This window comes from Mya arenaria, chromosome 13 (assembly GCF_026914265.1).
Source record: "Mya arenaria isolate MELC-2E11 chromosome 13, ASM2691426v1".
Lineage (NCBI taxonomy): Eukaryota > Metazoa > Mollusca > Bivalvia > Myida > Myidae > Mya > Mya arenaria.
The window spans coordinates 29736401-29762113 of record NC_069134.1 but is presented as its reverse complement, the minus strand read 5'-3'; the positions used below and the strand labels follow the sequence as shown (position 1 = coordinate 29762113).

General features: G+C 34.2%; 2 protein-coding genes across 4 annotated transcripts; one reads left to right on the top strand and one right to left on the bottom strand.

Annotated features, from left to right (window-relative positions):
• The first annotated feature begins 422 nt into the window (after positions 1-422).
• On the top strand, positions 423-11551 carry LOC128214353 (RNA 3'-terminal phosphate cyclase-like). Its single transcript, XM_052920774.1, has 11 exons — positions 423-536; positions 2518-2618; positions 3021-3164; positions 3938-4061; positions 4490-4548; positions 5475-5616; positions 6250-6368; positions 6834-6892; positions 7566-7660; positions 10023-10127; positions 11354-11551. The coding sequence occupies exons 4-11, from the start codon at positions 3954-3956 to the stop codon at positions 11435-11437; spliced, it is 771 nt and encodes a 256-aa protein (XP_052776734.1). The 5' UTR covers positions 423-536; positions 2518-2618; positions 3021-3164; positions 3938-3953; the 3' UTR covers positions 11438-11551.
• A 1845-nt stretch (positions 11552-13396) lies between these two features.
• Positions 13397-25429, bottom strand: LOC128215541 (GRIP and coiled-coil domain-containing protein 1-like). Of its 3 annotated transcripts, none has more exons than XM_052922225.1 (13): positions 25352-25429; positions 24087-24188; positions 23074-23288; positions 22691-22828; positions 21799-21888; positions 21308-21436; positions 20544-20738; positions 19541-19723; positions 18890-19067; positions 18063-18190; positions 17230-17397; positions 16586-16755; positions 13397-14830 (listed from the first exon to the last, which is right to left on the bottom strand). In XM_052922225.1, the coding sequence occupies exons 2-13, from the start codon at positions 24175-24177 to the stop codon at positions 14362-14364; spliced, it is 2154 nt and encodes a 717-aa protein (XP_052778185.1). In that variant the 5' UTR covers positions 24178-24188; positions 25352-25429; the 3' UTR covers positions 13397-14361. The 3 variants fall into 3 exon arrangements, with proteins under 3 accessions (XP_052778185.1, XP_052778184.1, XP_052778186.1); XM_052922224.1 differs by having other exon boundaries at positions 24087-24199; positions 25352-25427; XM_052922226.1 differs by having other exon boundaries at positions 24087-24199; positions 25314-25400.
• Positions 25430-25713: the final 284 nt, after the last annotated feature.

The window sequence follows — 25713 nt, the reverse complement described above, 5'->3', positions numbered from 1 at the left end:
TGTATAACTTTTCCGGGTTTTACCGAGTTTGCCTGGTTAATTTCAAGGGAATAGACTTGTCCTCAAAAACATTTTTACTTGTTATGAAAAGCTAATTAATTTGTTTCATTGAGAATCATAATTTAAACGTAATTACATGTATTATGTATGAATTTCTGTATTCATTAGCGTGGGTTGCCAACGTTGACGAAGAACCTTTTTGGCATTTAGTACGTAATATGTGCTCGATCTGTGAAATATCATCGATTAAACTTATTAAACACTGATGTATTTTTTTTCAATAATTTATCCAGTACAGTAGTCATTAGATGAGTGATTTGCACAAATATTCAACTTATTTAAGAACTTACGTGTAATATGTTAATAAGTTCAAGACAGCATCATCGAGTTCATGTCGGTTTAACACTTTCATTGGCAGAATACAAATCAAGTATTTCCGAGCATTTCTTGCACAAGAGAAGAAAATATTTTTGGGGAAATCAAGAATGGCATCGGGTGACAGCGTTGTTGAAATTGATGGCAGTGCACTTGAAGGGGTAAATTTCAATTTATATTCCTTAGACTTCATGTAGCATCATAGGGGTGACAGTTCACCACTTTAAATTCTGATTTTGTAGATGTGTCAATGTGAAAATTTGTCATAATAAAATAAATACAGTCAGTATATATTTCATACAGTAAAATATATGTAGATTTTTTTTTGCTGAACTGTTAAAAATGCTTGAGGTAAATGATGCCTATTCGATAATGTAATGATATATACTTGTAATGAAATATTGTTCGTTTAAGGGCTTGAACCTAAGATCACGACTGCTAAAAGTATATGTACATGTCACAGGGGTTTCTTTCAATCTTCTTTACTCTATATGTATAGACAAGGAGTACAACACAAGTGTTCAATTCTTAAAACACTGAAATATACAAAGTAAAGGAGTTCTAATATAAGACTATTTAATGACCCAAATCACCAATCTATTGAGTTATTGATAACAATATAAATATAACTGTATTTAGACACATGTTTTTGGTAAAATTAGTACTAAATCATGTTGTGTGCAATAAAATATCTAGTTCAATGAAGAATTATAAGATTGAAGTCCAAACACTATTTACCCTGCTCTTTGAATAAAATTCACCACTAAAATTGGTGACAGTCACACATCTAGTTTTGTTACTGTCTTTCATTAAGTTAAAAAGAGTTAAAAGTGAAATAAACAAAACTTCACACTCACAGTGACTCATACACAAGCATAAGGATAAATTAACTTTAAGCCTTTTGTTGAATTTCGTTACTAATGCATACTAAACCGTCTCTGTGGCCTAGTGGTTAAGGCTTCCGCCTACGGAGCGGAAGGTCGTGGGTTTGATCCCTGACAAACAAAAACAAATTATACATTGATTGATTGATAAAAGTATAAATTGAAATAAAGATTTCTTTATAGACTTTCAAAAAGGTTGTCAGATACAAGATGGATGAGTCTTTAATAAAGTATAAACTCATTTGTTTATGAAGAAAGGAATCAACAAAAATCAGAAAAAAATAGCCAAGATAAAGGCATTTATCTTTGGCAGTACACTGTCACCTGAATCTAGTTATAAAAATATGAATATGATTCTGTATATTTATATGACAAAAATGCAACTATACTTGAAATGATTATAGAATATATCTTATTTTTGTTTTCCTCAAAATCACCTTTTGTGGGCAAAATTTCTCTTGGCGCTGGCCTCATTCCTCTTGAGACAAGAGAGAGCTGTGAATAGTGCTCAAATGAACTTATAATTCAATTGGTTGGTTCTTAGCCACAGGCATACATCCTAAACATAGCTTTTTGGTGACTAAAGATTTTTTTTTTATTTCTTACTTGTGTCTTGATAATAACTGATTTAAAATGTGAATCTATGACATACGCATACATGCTATATCCCCAGCCGGGGGAAAATTCACTGGATTTCCAATCCATGCCCTGGTCCCCCAGAAGGGTGTTTATATCCCCTAGAATTAAAAAAATAAATAATAATTACTAGCTCAGGGTTGAAAGCATCCATATTATTATGAGTGTAAAATTCAATGAACACACTATCTGTAGCTTTTTTGTACCATCTAAGACCATGTTGGTTAATTCCAAAAATCGTTGTTATAAGAGAATTATTTCATGACTGATGAAAAAGATTTTATTATCTTGCTATAAGAATTGACTTCAGTGAATGTGCTGAATAAAGTTTATAATTATTCTAGTGCTGTTAATTCACAATGACTTAATTTCTTTTCTTGTATGTATATTAGAGCAATAAATAAATGTGAAGTAAACACTCACTCAGATTTCTGTATTTAGTCTTATATTATATATGGTGATATTGCGCTAAATTTCGCTGAATAAAAATCCCCTGGTCTAATATCAAATTCCCCAGGAATTCAAACCAAAATCCCCTGGAAAGCCTCTCAGAAATATGGCATGTATGCATATGGAATAATTTCAAGTGACTCAATTTGCAGCAATTATTATTTTGTTGCAGGGAGGTCAGATTCTTCGAAATGCAGTTGCCTTCTGCTGTATGTTGCAAAAAAATGTAAAAGTAACAAAGATAAGGGCAGGGAGAAGTAGTCCTGGACTCAGGTGAGTTTGTGACATATAACAATGACTTCATTTTTTCTAAAATATTACATATTAAACACAAGATAAAACCTACTGGGCCCATTTCAGTAATGGATTTTAACTTAATTATTTCTCAAATACTTTATTTTATATTAACTTTATTGGAATGCATACTTTCATGTTATAAACACTTTTGCTTTTCTTTGAATTTGATTTTGAAAACTTTGGGAAATCAACTCAAGATTCTTTCATGAATATGGAGGACAGGGCCAATGTTTACAAACATTCTAAGACAAGTACACAAGCAAATTTTTGAAGTGTACATTCACTGTTCTGAAAATATATATTTTGTAACTGTAACACTAAATTGATGAAAACCAGGCAATTTTTCATTCATTCATTGACTTGTTCTTGATTTCACAGACCCCAACACATGACTGGTATCCAGTTGGTATGTGACATCTGCCATGGGCGTTTGTAGGGAGCAACGGTTGGATCTACGGAAATTGAATTCCGCCCAGGCCCTGTACGCGGGGGCGACTACCTTGCTGACACCCATACTGCTGGGTGAGTGGACTTATGAGATGTGATTAGGGGGGGGGGGGATAATTTAGTAATGTATGAACTTAAAAGATGTATTATTTAAGTATAAACATGTAGGACATTTTATGTGTGAAGTGTAGGAGTCAAACCGATGAGAGACTTATACCAGGTAATGAATTCTTGCCTATTTAAAAGCTGTCAAATAGTGTAGCTATGCCCTTTTGTTAGCTCTCTGGCCAAAGACGTATGTGATGCCGCGACTCCATTATCTGTGATTCTGTCTTTACACAATTGCTTGTGAATGAAACAATTGCTTGTGAATGCGATACAGTAGTCAGTTTTGATTGTATCTCAATCAAACTTATACAGTAGCTAGATATCCATGAGAACTTATACAGTAGCTAGATATCCATTAGAACTCGGATCGTCTATGCATGACTGGATTATGGCCCTTGAAATAATGTAGCCCATCAAAATTATACTTTAAGGGAGACAACTTGTACAACAGAGAGTTTTATATTATTGTAGTGTTACTCTCTCTTTGCCCTTTATAACAAATATGGTTCACTGCTGTGGATAAAAAAAAATCACCAAAAAAGTGATGCCTGTAGGCCCTGATGCGCCTCTTGTTTTAAAGCTTAAGGGTTTAAAGTGAATGAATTCATCATTAAAAAGGTATTATTCAATATCATGTCAAGTTTATTAACACTTTAGTTTTGTTTTAATTTTAAATTTATGTAAATTATATGCAGATAACCATAAACAATCATTAACAATACCGTATGTTTGTTTCCCAGGAGTATATGTCTGCTGATGCAGGCGGCAATGCCATGTTTCCTGATGGGTAACAGTCCGGGGACAATGGCCCTGAGGGGAGGAACTGATGCTGACATGGCCCCACCCTTAGATCACACACTAATGGTAAGGTTATTTCTGGAGCATATATTAGAATGATACATTGACTGGCTAATTAATAATACCATTACTGCTTTCTTTATGGTTCCAAACAAAGAGAATCAGTCAACTTATTCAAAATAAATTGAAGAATGAAAATAATTATGATTATTATTATATACATTTCAGCTCATTGACAATTTGTTACTCAGTCAAAACACTATGTGGCTGATTGTTCAGAAAATTCTTCAAATTAAAACCTTATTAATTTATCCTTTCAAAGATTTGGGACAACTGTTTCAGCTGTTCTTGTTTTATTATATATGAGCAAATCTTAAAATATTTCACATTTAAAAGTTTACAACGATGTCGTTAACTTAAACATTGTTCTGAACAATCTGGCCTATATCTGTCATAAAAAGTAAATTTAACAACTTTGTGCTTTTTTTTGACAGTCTTTCAAACCAGTTGCTGAGAAGTTTGGCCTGAAGTTTGACTGCCAGATTGGAAGAAGGTAAAAACAGTGGAGCAAACATTTTATACAGTCACTGGTAAAAAATATCATGCTTTCAAATGAAGCGCTAATTACCGGTAATGCATCCATTACAAGTATTTAATAAATATTTTTTATGCAAATCATTTGTCATTCCATTCGTTTCAAGTTTAAAGAGACCCACTTATGTTTTGGCACCAACATTTTTTTCCTGGCAGTGCATCTGAAAACACTTATATTATAACTATTTTACTCTTTGATACAGAAATTGAAAAAGAAATACAGTTAAAGTATTAAAAAAAAATCTGCGTTTAGTGGGATGCAAACCCAAGCCTGTACAGTAAAGGAAAAATAATAAAAACTGACAACAAAACCTTACGCCGAGAAGGACTCATACAAAAAAATAAGGATACATGTCATGTAACTTCACCTTTAAGCCTTTTTTTGAATGGTGCTACTATCACTACTCAAAATCGTAAAATTAAACTACAATAGCATATATTAACATTTGTTGAATGGCACTAGCCATCATTATCTTAGTTATAACAGTAAAAACATGAGTCCCTTTATCATACGCATGAGGGTATGCATATTTCCAATGTGCGTGATACATGACAATAGTTTAAGGAGAGAGTCTTACTTACTCGTTACATATTTGATATCATTTTTCATTAACCTTTAGATCACTGAAGGTAATTGAATAAAACCGGTTAATTCTTTGGATTGGTCAAAGTTGTCCCAAATGTTTATTGATTGGTCAATATTTATAAAATATTTCCTGTAAACCAATCAAATCATTTGTATTTGCAAACTAGCCAAGTTTTATACAATAGCTGTTGATACTTTAAAGGAGAAAGTTACCAAAGCAAAAGCTGTAGAAAGAGTAATTGGGACAGTTGTTTAATATATTGGGGCCTGATACTTACTCTTATGCTTTCTTATAACAGAGGGTACTACCCAAAAGGCGGGGGAGAGGTGTTTGTGAAGGTCTACCCGGTGAAGCAGGTGTCCAGTGTTGTGATGATGGATCCTGGGAACATAACGCGTGTGTACGGGCGGGCGTTTGTCGCCGGAGTGCTGCCTGTCAGAGTATGTGGTGTTAGATTTGGCTTGTGTTTTTTTGATAGAAAGTGATTGTGTACATTGTATTTTCTAGTTTAAAGAACGTGATTTCTTCAAAAACACAAGCATACATAAATAGGTTCTTCAGGTAACAGAGATTGTGTTTGCAAGAATTTGTGTTCATCATTATATGACATACATTTAAGTTTGCAGTATGGGTAAAGTGTTGAATTTTCAATGATGCGTTTTTTGTGTCACCTACGAAGCATGGCTTACTTACTTTGTGCAGCATTGTCTGAAGCAGCCATGGCTGCTTTGTCGTCACACCTTTGGTCCAATTGATTAACTTTCATTTGAACAAATTGGTTTAAAGTTTTCAAACTTGGTATGCACATTGGTCATAGTCAGTTGATGATCACCATTCATTTTGAGTTTGAAGGTCAAGGTCATTATGACCTTTACTATAGTAGAAAAAAGTATGAGTCCTCCAAATAAGCAACCATTTCTATTTGTTGAATTTTAGTTTCATTTCCATGCTTATGTCTCTTGCAACTTAAAATACATTTGATATTCATTTGTTTCATTAGAATTTGCCTGAAATAATATACTTGTTTTGCAATGGCTTTCAACAAAGGAAAAATACTTTTCAAACATTTCCAGATTTGCCATGAGATGGTGGAGAATTGTGAGAGAGCTATCAGACAGGACTTTTGCGACGTCCCTGTGAAGATAGAAGTGGTCAAAGAAAAGAATGCTATAGGAAATGCATGTGGCATGATGTAAGTTGGTTGAATTAGGTTATAGTTAAAGGAATACTTCATGATTCGGTTGGGTTGGTTACTGGCCACATTTTTCTCTCAAGACCTGGAAAATTAAATATCAAAGCAAATTTTGTAGTTCTTTTTCTTTTTTCTGAGGATTTGGGAAAATGACCTTTTCCCTTGCAGTTTTGGAATTTTATTCTGTTTTTTTTTTTCACAAAAGTGGGTACCAGTATTTTTTATGAATAATTATTAATAATAAAATAATAAGATAAACATTAATAAAAATCCCCACACTGATGAAAAAATAGTTTTATTTCACTGTTTACAGCATGAAAATGGTGCACCAAATGGTCATGGTTTCAGGCTTGTCTCTAAAGTCATCATTTTTTTTAAGAGGAATTATTTTCACATTGCCACAGTCAATAGAAAACACAACATTGACTTAACACATAATCACGCAACCAAATACTGTGTTTTCAGAGTATGTGCTGAAACTGATACCGGTTGTACATTTGGCTCATCTATCCTAGGAAAGAAAGGTTAGAGCTTTCATTACCTTCTATTTAAAGACTTTGTCAGGCTAGGAAGGTTAATAATTACTAATGATGCAATGACCGAATAATTTTTGATGGGTGCTCAACATCAACAATTATCGATTATGATCAGCCATAAACAACTTTCATCAAACTTTATTATTTTACTGAAAGTCCATAAAATCAGTTGATGTAACGTAACATCATATATCTTTATTTATCATATATCTTTATTAATGCTAGCAATTGGATTAATTAAAAAACAAACTTTTTAAGTTTATAGGACATAGAAAAGGTTTATAATAAGCATAACCTTTATGTTCATACCAATATTAAGGATGAAAATACACTTCCGATTATTTCCGATTTGATGGCAGATTACAGTTCTCCATTTCAATTCATTATTTTTATTATCAAATTTGGCCATTATAAAACACTTGTAGTAAGGGTTGGCTTTCTCCCAATTAGTCAAAGATTTAATCTACAAGCAGGGATCATTTTTCATCATATTAATTTATTCAGTTCACAAGTCCATGTATGTTGCTTACAAAGTTTTCAAAAAATTCTACAACATCCATTAGACTGATTAATATGTACAGGATTGTTGTTTTAATTCAATAATACTTTCTTGCATAAAGTATTTCACAAAAGAAAAATCCCATTCCCTGGTGTGTTTCAGGTAAACCGGCCCATGCAGTAGGAAAAGAAGCTGGGGAGGGCCTGTTGAACCAGCTCTGTCATGGCGGATGTGTCGATGATTTTGTACAGGATCAGGTACATGAGATTATACAATATTTGGCTCAACTGGTTTCACTTGTAGAGTTAATTTGACATAATTTTTAGCTCATCTTGTTTTTAGAACTTTTCGAGCAAGATGGTTTTAACTGAGTAAATGTATGTGCCAAAAGAGTAAGTTGGACATAATTGAATAGAATCAGAACTCTTCAGTACTAACAGGAGCATTGTCTTGGATCTCTGACATGTTTAGTGGGACAAGATCTGTATTCACTAATATCCCTTAGTCTAAGTTTCAGACTCAGGCTCAGAAAACTGAATTCTAAATGTTTCAAAATATCTATCCTACAACTAATGCGAACAATAGATATATATGTCTGATAGCAAAACAGATTATTTGAAAAACATACATCATTTTTAGCTCGACTATTCGAAGAATAAGGAGAGCTATACTACTCAACCAAGCGTCTGCGTCGGCGTCACCCCTTGGTTAAGGTTTTGCGTGCAAGCACACATAGGTTAGTATCTCAGCAGCTACTTGAGGTATTGCATTGAGACTTTATACAATGGTACTCAACCATCCAACCTACTTAATTAACCAAGTTTGATAACTCTACTTTGCATTTAATGCCAATAATAGGCCTTTATTATTTGACTTAGAAATTCTGGTTAAGGTTTTGCGTGCACGCACACAGAGGTTAATATCTCAGCAACTACTTGAGGTATTGCATTGATACTTGATACAATGGTACTCAACCATTCAACCTACTTAATTAACTAAGTTAGATAACTCTAGTTTGCATTAAATGCAAATAATAGGCCTTTATTATTTTACTTAGAAATTCTGGTTAAGGTTTTGCGTGCAAGCACACATAGGTTAATATCTCAGCAACTGCTTGAGGTATTGCATTGAGACTTGATACAATGGTACTCAACCATCCAACCTACTTAATTAACCAAGTTAGATAACTTTAGTTTGCATTTAATGCAAAAAGTAGGCCTTTATTATATGACTTAGAAATTCTGGTTAAGGTTTTGCGTGCAAGCACACATAGGGTAATATCTTAGCAACTGCTTGAGGTATTGCATTGAGACTTGATACAATGGTACTCAACCATCCAACCTACTTAATTTACCAAGTTAGATAACTCTAGTTTGCATTTAATGCAAATAATTGCCCTTTATTATTCGACTCAGAAATCCTGGTTAAGGTTTTGCGTGCAAGCACACATAGGTTAATATCTCAGCAACTGCTTGAGGTATTGCATTGAGACTTGATACAATGGTACTCAACTATCCAACCTACTTAATTTACCAAGTTAGATAACTCTAGCTTGCATTTAATGCAAATAATTGCCCTTAATTATTCGACTCAGAAATTCTGGTTAAGGTTTTGCATGTAAGCACACATAGAATAATATCTAAGCAACTACTTGATGTATTGCATTGAGACTTTATAAAATGGTACTCAACCATCCAATCTACTTAAATAACCAAATAAGATAACTCTAGTTTGCATTAAATTCAAATAATGGCCCCTTTTTTATTCTACATAGAAATTCTGGTTAAGGTTTTGCATGTAACCACTTTTAAGTCAATACATCTGTGAATACATCATGTATTGCATTGAAACTTTACATACAGGCTCCCAACCATTTAACCTTCTTATTTAATCAAGTAAGATAACTCTATCTGTCATATTATATAATTTTTGCCCCTTTATTATGCGACTTAGAAATTCTGGTTAAGGTCTTGCATGTTAGCACACATAGGATAATATCTCAGCAACTATTTGATGTATTGCATTGAGACTTTATACAATGGTATTCAACCACTCAACCTAATTGAATAACCAAGTTAGATAACTGTGTTTTGCAGATAATGGCCCTTTATTATTACACTTAAAAAGTCTGGTTGAAATTTTGCATGTAACCACATTTATGTTAATATCTCCGCACATCATGTATTGCAATGAAATCAAATCTAACAGTGATCCATGCATGTTTCGCCCAAACTTTTCAATCCTTACACTGAAAAGCGGCGGATAGTCGAGCACGCTGTCTCTGTGACAGCTCTTGTTATATTTTCCCCTATTAAAAGCTAAAGGGATGTAGTAATGGTTGGCGTGTGTGTGTGTGTGTGTGTGTGTGTGTGTGTGCGTGTGCGCGTGCGTGTGCGTGTGTGTCCAGGCAATCTGGTTTGGAGCGTATTTACTTCAAACTTTTTATGCAGTTATGCTGATTATGGGGGATATGGCAGTCGGTGACTGTTCTAGTGCATTTTTACAACAAAAATAAAAAAAATCTTGGCTGAGGTGAGTCTCAAACCCAGACACAGGGATTAACTGATTTTTACGGATTCAATAGTTAACTACAATTGTTCATTGTAAAATCTCTTGCAGATAATAATCTACATGGCCCTAGCTAAAGGGAAGTCTTGCGTACGCTGTGGGCCTCTCACACTCCACACAGAGACGGCCATCCATATAGCCACACAACTGACAGAGGTAAACAAACATAAGAAATTGAATCTTAAATACTAGTGAAAAATGTATCGGTCAAAAATCAGCTGATTGTTCACAACTTTGTCAACGTTGTTAACATCATTGTTGTTAAAAATCTTTACTGCTCTTAAAGTTTAAAGAATACATTTGTGATCTGCAATCTTCCTCAAGAATTGAGACACATGTTTCAGCTGTACTTGTTTTATTCAAACATTTTAGCACATCATCAAATAGTTCATGTTTACATGTAAATATTAACAAATATGTACCGGTAGCTACTTCCAAAGGCTCAACTAGCAACTTCCAAAGGCTTGACTAGCTAAATGTACTTCCGAAGGCTTGACTAGCTAAATGTACTTCCGAAGGCTTGACTAGCTAAATGTACTTCCGAAGGCTTGACTAGCTAAATGTACATCCGAAGGCTTGACTAGCTAAATGTACTTCCAAAGGCTTGACTAGCTAAATGTACTTCCGAAGGCTTGACTAGCTAAATGTACTTCCGAAGGCTTGACTAGCTAAATGTACTTCCAAAGGCTTGACTAGCTAAATGTACTTCCGAAGGCTTGACTAGGTAGTTAATCACGTTGTTAACATTAACAAATTTCTGAACAATCAGCCGGTTATGAATATAAAATGTAGCTCCAATCCACCATATAATGAAAATTGTTTTTGCGCTTGGCAAAGAAAGCTGTGCTATGTATATGTCACATGGATGCAAACATAATGTGAAATTATATAAAATTATATTTGTGGACATGAAATTTCGTGGGTTTTCGAAAAAGGACACTTTTTGGGGTACTTAATTTCATGGATTTTCTTCTCTTTTTTTTAAATAAAATGGTTCTGTAATCCTAAATTGTCTGCAAATCTGCCTCGTGCATATATCATGCTATCTGGCATCTGGACCACGCGGATTATGACACTTGCTTTGGTGGAATAATATGCTAAATAGTGTAGATACCCATGTCAACTATCGCTTGATTGGTAAATTAAGGGTCATAGATAAGATGCCCTTACATCGTTGAGATCTTGAATTCATGGATAATCCAACCCATGAAAAAATAATGCCCAACAAATATTTGTTATTTCACAGTGCTTTAACTTTTAAGTTAAACCAATTATTACTAGACCATTACAATCAAAAAAATATATTAAACAGGTTTTTTGGTTAGATTTAACCCTAGTTTGTTTCTATTCTATTTATGTTCATTTTTGCTGTTCCATTTCAGGCCAAATTTACTGTCCACAAAATCTCCGCGTCACAGACGGTTATAGAATGTGAAGGAATAGGTCTGCAAAACCCCAACCTCTAGACTATATGACGAAATTAGTGCAATAGTGATGAGTTGTTAATCCATTTATTGTTGGTTTACATTTACTTGTTTACTTCTGATTTTTTGAAAAATAAAGGATGTTTTCGATGACAACTGCTTTCAGTTTTTACCCTGACCTGGAACTGTCTGTTGCACCCTCTCCAGGTAAGATGACTCACGTGCATCTAGACTACACAGCATTTCAAAATAACACTTAAATGGATAATGATACTGAATTAAAAATATAAATATTTAGAAGGGCAGTCACAACAATGTACATCTACAAAAATATTACCGGTAATACAAAATCAAATGAAAACCTCAAATCAGCGACGTTAGCGTCAATAAACAACTTTGCACGTGCAATTCGGTGGAATATCTAAAACGTCATAATTGAACTAAAATTTTAATAAGCCTTGTTACTGGATTCAGCACGTGCCCTTGGGTCAGATATTCGCATCCGCCCTGTATACATGTAAAAAGATACTTTTAAGCCTTGGTGTCATCATTCAAAATATTTAACCTTTGTCAAAATTCAAAAGAAGTTTGGTTTAACATATGTTGCCAGAGACAATACAAACATGTACAGTAAGGCCCATAACTCTGGCTTTGATAATTGTTGAGTTGTGCCCCTTGACAGATTGCTTAAATTATACAAAAACTTTCACATGACCTTAGTTCAACTGTTTAAGAAATTATGTGAAATTTTGTACACATGTTTTAGGTATAAGTGACAATGGTAGTGATAAGTGATATGGAGTAAGGACTATAAGCCTGTATTCATTGTTACTCTGAAAAAACGATAGATATGCAGAAAAAGCGTTAAAGAATAATGTTCCATGAGGAACAGGACCAAGCTTGCCTCAAGTATGATGGGTCTGCAGATCTACTTTGGCCAAATTAAGCCCATGATGCAAGATTGCACCTGACTAATACAGCTATGAATTATACATTATTCTTTTAGAAGGGAATGAAAGAGATGTTTTTTCTCTACATGTGTGTGTGTTCTTTTCATAGATGACATTACCCAACCTTTGTGTCGAACTCACATGCACAGAGATGGAATTTTGTCTTTATGACCAGGGCAACAACTGTTGCAGAATACTCCTGTCTTCTTTTAGGACATCAAGTTTGGTAATAAGTGGTTGTACTTTAAGACAAATTTAGAGAGCAGACACTGTTAATACAGTTTTTGCTAATTAAAGGGTCATAACTCTGGAATGACTGAGGTGAAATGGCTGGCTATGGAACCTGACTGAGATATTCTGCCCAAACACATTCTGACCAAATTTGGTGATGATTGGACAAAATGATTGTAAAGTTGTTGGTTGGAAAATACCGATTTTAGGTAATTTCTATAATTAAAGAGCAATAACTCTCCAGTGACTAGAGCAATATGCATGGTAATCAATCTAAATGGAGATATGCCTACACATTCTGACCAAATTTGGTGACGATTGGACAAAGGCTTCTAAAGTTAATGATGATTGATCGGACAACATACTGGACACAAGCCTCCCATCAACCATATATGCCTCAGGTGAAAGTATAATACATCCTGCTCTATGAACAGGCACATAAAAAACTTGGTTACTTTGTGGTACTTCAGAAAAGGGAAGAAACTGCACATCTACAACGCTATGTCATTTTTATACTATGGCGTAAAATGTATATGGGAAGCTGCGGATAATTGATGAATGGGTACTCTATCTGCCCAAGCCTTTCTTTAGTGTGACCTTGACTGCAACTATCTTTTGGCAAGGTGTTCTCTCATCTTTAACAACCAGGTGGTTAGTATTTTAAAAATCTTGCTCTTTGGGCCGTAAGCAAGACAAAATTGTCATGCGTAAATAAACCTAAAGAACCTAAAAAAATATGTGTGACTCAGGTCTTGTTTCAAATGGTAAGCAATATATATTAATAACTAGTTTCAAGGAAAAAAATCTTGAGAACAGTAAATAGAAAAATAGACTTTATTTAATATGATAATAAACCATTACAACCACAATACATATTGCACAAATATGGTCCAATCAACAAAATTGATTTAAAATATACTTTAATTAAATGAGAGCTTCACATGAATGACAAATGTGAATGTAGTATGCTTTACCCGAGGCCATTTCGAATTCCTTATTTTATTTTCATTATGAAGGGTGAAAACCTACCTTCCTGATGACTCCTAACATAGAATCAATTTTTCATGGCCTGTAGGTAATCCATCAAAACTATAATGCCCGCAACTTATTTGCAATATAGAGTTTAAGTTATGTTCCCCATTCATATAAAGACAAAAACCCTTAAAAGAACTTTAATATAAACTTTCAAAAGAAGCAAGTTTGTTTCAGCTACTGAAGTACAATAAGTAATGAAACTTCATCATAACATTCTTGTTAGCTAACACATGATGAGATTTTCCTGTTGTAAATTCTATTAACTCTCAACAAAAGTGATTCAATGTTTTCATGCATCTTACATTTGTTTTAAAAAAATATTCTTATTCTTAAGTAAATGTAAAGCAGTGGTGAGCACTTTAATAAATATTACATGGACCCATTAAATATACAGTTCAAGTATAAACATGATTCCACAAATGAACCCTTTTTTAAGGCCCCTGTGGAAAAAATCCATATGGAAAACTATAATCCTGCAAGTAAGATACATCGCCTGTCCGTTCTCGCTGTTGCATACTAAGACTCTACAATAAATCATTCAAAAGTTATTGACAGGAAATGAAATCAAGACACAGACGACAATTCAGAAGACAATTCGGAAGACAAGTGGGCGTTGAAAGACAACGCTGGACAAAGTAATCCATATGTGTCTGCAATGTTTGCAGGCAACACAACGAGAACACTGTCAATAGACAATTTTAGCACTGGTTCCAGAAAATAACATATCACATTTCTAACACAAACGTTTCATCAAGAACTTCCCATCCACCAGCCCTTATTTTGGGCCTGAACAGTTGACTTCTCTTGTGGACTGAACTGCAGAATGGTGGTTATAGCGTTCAACATCTGCTGTTTGCCAACCGGGTCATGACAAATTAAAAACTTGTAAGTCACATTTTTCAGATATTCCAAATTGGCACCTTCTCGACTTATACTCCGTCCAAGTTTACGAATCTCCTCCTTCAAACTGTCAATTTCTTCATACAACGCTTCCTGCTTACTACTGGAAGACACCTGTAAATCTCGTAGAGCCATTTCAAGTTCCCTTTTTTGTTTCCTCAGTGTGGCCACCTCCACATCTTTCCTGGCCTGCTCCTGTGCAAAGTAGAGCAAAGTCATATCACCCTGGCCTGCTGGGGGTGTGGCCAGGAGGCGTGTCACTGCCTCATCCTCTGAACTCTGTCTCTCACAGGATGCACCACCACTCTCCAGATTGGACCTGTAAATCAGATTCATCATTTTACTGGACCACGTTTCATTGAAAATCGTAATGCTAAAGATTGTAAATTTCTAGGCATATTGTGGTGTGCCGTAAACTGCGTTTCAATAAAAATGTCATGAAGGACATTTATCTCATAGATTTTACCTGTAACCTTACGGTTGCACCTGAGTACTCTCAGCAGTGTATTGGTGACTACTAAGATTTTTATATTGAAACCGGGCCCTCAGTATGTAAGTGGTATGGTTAAATTTATGGGGTAATGGTATATCTTTGATGAAATTGACCACTTGGGCTGCAGGGCTTTTTCTGCCCATTTTGGGAAAAAGACCCTAGACATTTTGGGAAATTTTGCGTCGTGAAAATAAGAAAATTGGGAAATTTTACAGTGAAAAGAAAAAGCTGTCTAGTCTCCTGTGAATTAGGAAATGATTAGGATATTAGTTTATTTTCCCTTTAAAAGACCCACAATGGCTGAAATATCAATCCTTGGGGTGTAAATATCTATTGCAATAAATCATGACAGATAATATATAATCTCTGAATGTGATGAAAACAATGATTTCTGAGTTCAATTACTAAAAAAACTTCACATCACATAATTTATTAGGATGTTGTTAAAAGAACCATTACAGTACAGGTAAAAAGAATTTCTAAAAAAAAATAAAAAAAATTTCCCTTTAAAAGACCCACAATGGCTGAAATATCAATCCTTGGGGTGTAAATATCTATTGCAATAAATCATGACAGATAATATATAATCTCTGAATGTGATGAAAACAATGATTTCTGAGTTCAATTACTAAAAAAACTTCACATCACATAATTTATTAGGATGTTGTTAAAAGAACCATTACAGTACAGGTAAAAAGAATTTCTAAAAAAAAAAAAAAAAAAAAAAAAGTTTTTTGGGATTGGGATTTTTTTCTGAAGATTGGGAAAAATATCTTATATTTAGCTTTGGGAATGGGTCCGATAGTCGGACCCGTGGATAATATAGAAAAAGCCCTGGGCTGTAAGTGAAGAAATATTGTCTCAAATATTGGATCAGATTATTCTCTTTATGTACTGTGTCTGAATGTCATTTTCACACCTAAAACCATCGCCATTTTGTCATAATCAATGTTTACTAGAGCCCTTCAAAACAGTACATTAATGCTTCCTTCCTGTACAAAGTACAAAAAATATTACCCAAAAGAAACTCTCAGAAAATGTTTGACCAGTGGCAATAAACAAAATAATTACCCCGTTAGGAAAGCTTTATAAAACTAGTGTCAGTCTGGAAAACGGAAACAAACCATTTTTTACAGCTTAGCAGTTTAAAGAATTATTTTATGATTGAGAAGTTGCTGGGATCCTGATTTATCTAGAATGTTTTGTGCAAAGAAGGGATTTTAACAGTAGTACTGCAATAAAGATAATGACAAAATGTCGATTCTCGCTGTTTCTTCAGTAAGATTTATTGACTTATTTGAAATCAGAGAACTTCATATGGCCCCAATTTTTCGAAACATCTTAAGTCCCTTATAACAGAATTATGCTAAGCCCTTAATTTTTAATGTGGTATTGGATGTGCAATATTTACATTCTTAAGAGATTTTAGAAAAAAAATTGGAAAATTATTTTTATGATAATTACAATGAAACAATTTTTGTTTAGTAAAATGGAGATTCTGTATGAAAATTAGCTGAATGAAATAAGCTACTTCAGCTAGTTACGCTTAAGAACGTTTGAAAAAATAGAGCATGCTGTTACCTGGTTCTGACCACATAGTCATGCTGGAGGGAATGTGTTGAAGTAGCCCTGAGCACCTCTAGTTCTCTATCTTTCTCCGCCAACATGGAGACCGTCCGTTCTCGCTGTTTCTTCATCTCTTCTTCCAGCTCCTGCAGGGCCGAGTGATGCTCTGCTTGCATGTGTAGAACCTGGGAATAAAGTAAAAAACTTAATTTTCAAATCTAAAAAAAAATCAAAATATTTTCCTCAGATTGTGAAAATTCAACTATGCGCACTGCCTGTTTGCGTGTATTAGTAGAAGATGACGCCCACTTATTCTAAAACTCTTCAGACTTAAAGAGAACATCAGTGACCATATTCATAAGCTTCTTGGTGAAAATTTTCAATTTCGTGAAATTTGACGATTTTTTAACAAAGAATGTTTCAAACACCGTTTAATTTTCACTAAATTCGTTCATATGCGTTTAAATTAATATTCGGATTTTCTTGCATTTCTTCCTATCTATGTTGAATCATTAAATTTAAGTTGATTGAACTTCACCAATTAATTATGAATATCTTAAGCACAAAACAATTTAAATCTTAGTCTTTGAGCTATTGAACAGATTCAAATTCAGATTTTTTTTATTCTGATATCACTTGGAAGACCACTTAGCACCAACCTCATGCTTGTGTTTGTCCTGCAAGGCTAGCATTGTTTTCCGCACACCGTCCTCGCGCTGTCGACAGTGTTCTAGCTCCTCATCCTGTTGCACATGCAGGGTGCGTAGTCGGTCACGCAGCTCATTCACATGCTCTTTCAATACGTCTTCCTGGGTTGGCATGTTCTCCTGAATAAACATAAAGACCATGGTTTGTTTAATGAGAAAAGTATGCTATCTTAATTGAACTTTAATTTGGCCCCATTTTTATATGTTTAATTGACACTTTTATTGATAGGACTTGATATGAAAATGTACATATGGTATAGAATATCACAATCATATGTTCATTTTAATTTCTTTATATCGGTGCTTGTAATTATTTACTAGTGAACCTCAAGGGCTAAATGATCTGATAGTGCCATGTTTCAACTCCAAATGTAGTAACCTTCCTGTAACAGGTCACTTTTACAAGAACTGGGGTTGCTGCATTAAACTTTTTTACTTTAAAATTAAAGAAAACATTTCTAACTTGAGATGTTATTACTTTATCACTGCACAACCCAGCAAGAGAAACAATTTAATTTTAATACCAGACAAAAAAGAAACTGAATTTGAAATTTCAAAATAAGTTAGTTTATACTAATTTATTTAAGCTTGATTATGAAGTCAACTGAAATCTGATATCACTTTTCCTGGACAGAAATCAGTACTGGGTCCTTTTTGAGAGGCCAAGAGAACTTTCATTTGGTGGGGATCAAACCCACAACCTGTTGTTTGATTAAAAAAGTTGTAAGCTACCAATGCAGACATTATGTCACATAGCTCCACATAAATACAAATATTTTACATACCTTCTTGTTTTTGAGGACCGACTGTGCGCGGAGCCTGTAGCGTTCAAACTCCTCCTTGACTTGTTCTAGCTCCTCCCTGTATTTCTTGACTAGCGGGTGTTCGGCACCAGTGTCAGCTAGCAACAGCTCTGGAAACAAATAAAAATCAAAAATATTGATGCTTCAAGTTTCATTTGATTCTTTTCAAAAGTTCTGATACAAATGAAATGATTTTCTGAGTTTAAAATGGGACAATATTGAAACTGGAATTACATAAGTGTGTATTGTTACTGTGAACAAATTTTTTTTAATTTCAAGAATGTGTCTATATTGTTTTTAAGTTACATAAAAAATATGGAGGGACAGACAGATGGACAGACGGATGGTGGACCAGACGCACTGAAAATACACATAAAACTATAAGTTTTGGGGACTTTTTTTTAAAGGATAAAATACGCATAAACCAGAAATGTTAGTGCCAGACAGACAGACTGACAGACAAAGGTAATTGAGATAGAGCACTGGCAATACCAAAAGCTTCCTCATGATTGTATTTTTTTTTCACAGAACTCCATAATGTAAATGGTATCAGATTCCAACTATAACTATTACATCTTACACAATGGTACGTGTTCGTCAACAAGCACACCAAATGACTTATACAATAATGAATCAAATTTAAAAAGACCTTAAATGAAACACTGCTTTTAAAATATTGTTATTTCCAATGCCATCCAGTGACCCAGTTTTTAATGACTTTGAAACAAGAAGCATTTAGAACATCTTTGCATTTATTAATTGAAATATGCAACACTCCGCCTCCATTCCCTCGCTAATTCTTAACATACCTTCAATATTAATGGGCTGCTCTGTACGACTGTTAGCTGCCAATAGCTGTTCCTTCAGGACAGAAATTTTCTCCACAATCTTTGGTATGTCAGTCATCTCCTCCTCGCTGGCAGACTGTGAGGCTTCAGTCAGTGCCCGGTTCTCCTGTTCTAGCTGGCTCAACCTATCTTTAAGTCTCTGAGAGTTACAATATAAAACAGTATGTTAGGGCAGGTATTTTCTCCACACTCTCATTTATCCTCTAAATCAATCTCCTTTAAGTTTCTAAAATCTCAAAATTAACTCTTTAGCTTCTTAATTAACTTTTCATTAGTCCCTAAATTATCTCTTCTTTAATCTCTAAATTATCTCTCCTTCAGTCTCTAAATGAACTCTGCTTTAATCTCTAAATTATGTCATTCCTAATCAAACAGCATTTCTCAATTGGACTAAAATTCTGTTAATCAGATGTTATGCCTTTCAGGATGCTCATATTATTTCCAATAAAAGTCACACTGACATTTGACCATATGATCCATAAATCAATAAGGGTCATTTCTTCACCAAGTCTTTCAAAGTTATTGATCAGAAATGAAATTGGGATACCAACTTGAACTAATGCCTGTGTCAGCCATGCCTCCCATACGACACAACATCAGCAATGCATTTACCTGGATAGTCTGCTGGTCCTGATACCTGAGCCTCTCATAGTTGCCAACTGTCTCAGAAAGTTCAGACAATTTTGACTCCAGCTCCGCGATCCTGGTCTCACACTGTTTCCCATAATCCCGTGCCTTTGACTCAACTTCTTCTACACGAGATTCATCTTCTCGCTGCAGCAACCTGTGCTGGGCCTGAAATACACAGGTATACACAGGTGAATAGTTTTCAGATTTTAGCCAATCAGGTTATGAGATACTATAACTGTTTCCCATTAAATCAGGATTTTTCTTACCAATTTGTGGCTGAAATTCGGTTCCATTTCCATTCACATTTTACTTAAATGTTTAAAGGAAATTCCCAATTTTATTTTTAAAGAAAATAAAGAACTTTGAAATAAATTTTAATTTAACCATTCAAAAATGTTTTAATGTGAAAGAGTTTTCTTTGTCTGTATCATAAAGCTTGGAAGTTCTTTTCTGTTAATTTCTTCGAGAAATGGGATTTACCAAATTTAGTACATTTAGAAGCATTTATCCCTGACAGAAAGGCCCTGAACTCCTTCCCACAATGGTGGAAAAAAACACTGCATTATTGGTAATCCTCCGACATTGTCTCCACTTCTTCCATGCATGATAATCGCACAGGTGTATTTCTAGTCAAGTGCTTATCAATCAGTACACCACTGATCCAATTAAGCATAAGTGAACAAACTTTGAATGTTCCAAATTTAAGTTGATTATTTAATTTCCTTACAATTTTCAAATGCTATTTATGATTCAGGGTCCCATTTCGTTTATTATAACGATCTAAGTTGTAAAGTCGCATAAACTTACATATATTAGTAAGAGCTGACCATAAGTCAGATTTCAAGTTGGAAACAGTCTTCACAATTAAAACAAAAAATGACTTGCTGCCATCTGTGTAGTTACTACAGATTTAAGATTTGTGAAAAACTGGCTATAATCCTTTTATGAAATGGGCTTCTTAGGCAAAATCTTACAACTGCAATACCTTGAGTTCCTCAGTTTCCCTCTGCAGACTCAGCAGCTGTGGTGATGGCCGCAGAGCTTGTGTCTTTTCCTCGTCTAGACTCGCCTTGAGCTGTGAGATGTCGCGTTTCAATCGCTCGGTCTCCTCTATGTGGCGAGCCTGAATCTCCTGTGTAGCCTGTCTCTGTTCTTTAAGGCTGAATGTGGTTTCGTCAAGCTAAAAATAAAAGAAAGATTTATGCAACATGAGTAATAATTGTTATCTTATAATGCTGTGTGCTTTTAAACATGACCTTTGTTAAACTTGACCTTAGTTAAACATGACCTTTGTTAAACTTGACCTTAGTTAAACATGACCTTTGTTAAACTTGACCTTAGTTAAACATTACCTTAGTTAAACATGACCTTAGTTAAACATGACCTGTGTTAAACATGACCTTAGCTTAACATGACTGTTGTTAAACATGACCTTTGTTTATTATGACCTTTGTTGAACATGACCTTGGTTAATAAGGACCTTTAACATAACCTTTGTTAAACATAAACATGACCATTGTTAAACATGACCTTTGTTAAATACAACCTTTGTTAAACATGACCTTTGTTAAACACGACCTTTGTTAAATTTTGGGCTTGTCCCTGTGGTTTCCAGTGTTTTATTTACCATATGACATTTTCTAGCAAGTCAATTCTCACTAGTTAGTCACTCCATCAAAAGGTTAATATTCTAATATCTAAAAGTACAGTAACATACATCACATATAGATTTTTAAAGTCGTACAGTACCTGTTGTTCAAGATGTTCTTTTGTTTCTCTCTCACTGGCAAGAAGTTTCTGCAGCTCCCGTAACATAACGGCATGGTCTGTCTGTTCCTTTTCCCGTTCAATCTGTTGACCTCTTATACGGCCCTTCCACTGTTACATAATCATTATAATAACTAGAGCTGTCACATAAGTGAAGAATACCCCTAAATGCCATCTGGACACAGGAAGGGCAAAGAATTCTTTGAGAAGAGGCAATAACTCCGAGGTTATTGTACACTGTATTTGCACTTATCATGCTTAACCAAAGTGTGTTGTTGAATTAAAATCCATTGAGTAATTTAGGTGTTACATTGCTGACAAAATAAATGAAGGTTTTTATTAAGCTTACTTGGAAACACCCTTCGCTCACATTGGAATGAACCTATCTTACACTCTGGGTCATGGAAGGTATTCATCATCCTTTTGTTTGAAATGATTGAAATTAGCTTTCATTCTATATCAACTGCATGTACCTCATTGGTCTGGGAATCAACCTGCTTCTGTAGGGACTCAGCCTTTTCCAGACTTTCTTTTAGTCGTCTTTGAAGGTCTTCATTTTCTTGCTGAAACCAAGTTAGATAACAACATTTAAGCTTAATCACTTTTGTTGCTACTCATCACCCATCAAATTTAACTATAACAAATCCTACATCTTATTTTCATAAACACAGTGACATTGCATGGTCTAAATTAGTTTTTGGATTAAAAAAACACTTTCTATCAAATAATTTGTGGGAAGATATAATCAAGTAGTCTGAAAGTACACATCAGAGCTACACAGTACACATCAGAGCTACACATAACTTTTAACTTAAAGTGATTTGTACACCTTTATGTAAATTTAAATGATGAAAAGTGTATTGTAAACCTTGATTTCATTAAATAAAGTGTACTGTTACAAACAGACGATTGAGTTTATATGATTATCATAATTTACGGATTTTAAAGTCTATTTACAAACTTTATCCATTGTCTTCAATACATGCTTGTGTTTTCTTTTTCAAATTGAAAGCCCCAAAATCCATCCCCACCTAGTTCTTAATGTGACACTACTACTGATTTCTACCAATGATATAGTGGCCATTCCTTTAACAAGCAAATAATAAAATATCATGAAATCAAGAAATTACCTTGGAAACACTATTTTAAAGTGAATGTCACAATTTGAATAGAAATTTTTATATGGAAAATAAAAAAATAAAAATCCCTGAACTGACAATTGAGCATATGCTCTTAATCATATATTACAACTACTCAGAAATATTGATACATGTAGCCCCACAGACTGCGAGAGTCTAGCCCCATTGTAGCTTTAACCACAGTCAAGATAAAATGAATTGAAATATAGTTCCAGTCCATACTGACCTTTATCGCTTTCTTTTCAGCAATGTAGTTGGCTTCAAGTTTGGATTTCTGTTCAGTGAGTGTCATCATTGAGTGGGAGAGAGTTTCAACCTGAGCTGTCAGCTTGGAAATCACGTCCTCTGCCTCCTCATGCTCTGCCTTCAATACAAAAAATAAAGATAAAACAACTCCTAAACACGGATCTATAAACCAGGTTTATAGATCCGTGTTCTGAAACAGCAATTTCTGAAGATGACAATATTCAGAAAATTAGCACACCCTAGAAGGATTTACATGTTCCCTTCTAAAATGAAAAGAAAACTCTAAAATTTTAAAAAGCCCTTTACATTTGGTGGAAAAAAACTTAACTTCCAAACAAACAACCCACACACAATGTTAAGTACATTTAAAGGATCTCCTGCATGGTGAAACGGTTTGGCCCCATCTTCAGATTCCCGATCTGAGTCAAGGCCGCGATCACTGGCTGTGTCTGAGGGTGGACCTTTTGAATTGGGGACTTCTAGATTCGACCTTGACCTTTGACCCTGTGAAAGGACTTTCACGCTGGATTCTAAAGCCTCCTTCTCTTTTAACACGCCCTTATAGGCACCAATCAAATCTGAAATGTAGGTGTTATTTTTTTTAATTCTTGTTTGGAGTGTAATACAATCATTGACACCATTTTGCCCTACTAATTAAGACTAAAATTTAGAGTCAAACATTTTACCAATAAATGGGAATAAAATCTTCACTTTTGGCAACAAATGTTTCATGTGATAAAAAGAATATTACATTCATTGCCATTTGATGAAAAATGTTATGAAACTTGTTTAAAAAACTCCCTTTTTAATAATTCACCTTTAAATATAACACACAAATTTATTTTATCTTCTTTATTCTATTTCTTCACATAAAAACAAGATTTAAACAACATTCAAACACTAATTGCTCTTGATCCCTTCTCAACGTTTCATTATTGGTGAAGTATTTTTTTTACTCTCAGACATTCTATGTAGACTATTTATATTATATTTCTAAATTGAGTAAACAGATATTTCCATGTACAATTCTGATGAAATTCATTGATACCTAAAATGAACTGATTTGATCCTTCACATTATATCACAAAGCTTATGAAAAAAGATTATGAAAAAAAGATAACCTGAAATACGCGGAATCAGTTTTTCTTGTTGAAAATTTACAACTTTTATTCATGTTTATGTACCGGTACTGTATTTAAAACATACGTAATTACAACATTCTCACAATTAATATGGAGACTATAAAACAATTTGTAAACATGTATGTTTAAATACCTAAATATGAACAGGCTATAGCCCAATCAGTATATATTTCATGAACTAGTAGAAAAGCATTTGTTGTTTGATTCACCTTTCTCATATATTTACAATTTTACCTCTCAATTTCTTCTCCCTATTTTGCAATTTTTCTTTCTGTTCTTCAATCTTTTTCAGCAGCTCGCTTCTGGGTGCTCTTTCTAAGTCCATGATTGTCAACTCTGGAAAAGGACTGTGATATGCATACAATTAAACATGTACATTTTGTCACTAAATTTTTAACATACAAAATCAATCCGTTTGATTTTTAATAGTATTTACATGTTTTAATTAAAAAAAGCTTATCCTATGCTATTTACACCAATTATAAGAGTTCAGGCTTGTTCTTTGAAACTCTAATTTTGAGAAAACTTCAGTTACATTATGACAAGTTTACAGACTTCTCTGTACATACAATTGAATTCTAATGCCAGTTTTACAACATATATGTTTTATGGAAAAGTGGTCGATATTGTTTGGAATTGGGTAGAGTGGCAGTATAGCTACAATAATGAGCGATCAGGGATACTTTTTTTATTATTTTGACATTTCTTATGTATCCCTGTAACGCTACATCTCTCTGCCATTTAACAACGGGCGAAATGATATACATTTTACTGTAATAATATGCATTGATGTTGAATAATAATGACAAAGTTTTTCAATTTTTATCCGACAGTGATATTATGGGTCACGAATACCGTTATACATATACACAACCAGTCAGATTTGTCCCAGATTTACCGATATTGTGATACTTGATAAACAATCGACACTTGTACGTGTTTTATGATAACTTAACATGTTTTTTGGGCATACTGACATAACTTAATATGTGTTTAATAGTAGGCAATGATATTTGCGTAGAAATTTGAATTTATAACGGAGATAATTTCAAAATTGTGGTCGCGAGGATTCTCTGCGCAAGGACCGCTTGCTACTTTTTGCTGGGATGGTGGATGTCACGAGTCTGCCACATTAAAAAAATCGTCAAAAGACTCGTTGACGGCCATTTAGGTGGACTAAGTGGCAGTAGGGTGTCTAAAAAGGAAGCTTTTACGAGTTGAAGGAGGGTCTACACAGCAGTAGTTTGTCCAATTGAGTTGAGTTCACATGTCTGTTTTAGCTGAAACTCTTTTCCTATGTTTTAGCTTGTGACAGTGTTGGAGAACTTGCTGCTTTGCATGATTTTCTAGACTTTTATTTTTACATGTACTGCATGTCTACAGCTGTTCTGTTATTATTTAGAAAATAAGTAATTGTCATATTGATACGTGTGTTTCATGCGTTAGATCAATACAACATACAAGGTTTTGAACGACGACACTGAAAATATTCAAAATACCTCGACAGGTTTCACAGATTTAAGGAAAAATCAACATTTATAATCATTAAACAGCCGGAAGTTGTCACCATTGTTGACAGGTGCGTTGAATTACAGGATGGCATAAAAAAAGGAAGGGAGATTTGGAATTGAGACTACAGGGACGAAATAAACAGAACACGCTAATTGAATGCAATGTGATTGATTTTTCTTAGTCGATATGGCTTTTAAAAAACATTGCTATAAAGGACTGTATTTGGTTCACAGTGGTTTTGAAAAGGATTAACTGTGTACGATTTAAGGCCTCAGCCGGGAGTATGTACAGTCGGATTTGTTATTGTTCCAAGGCCTCAGTATTCAGGTTAATGTTACTTTTGGCATTT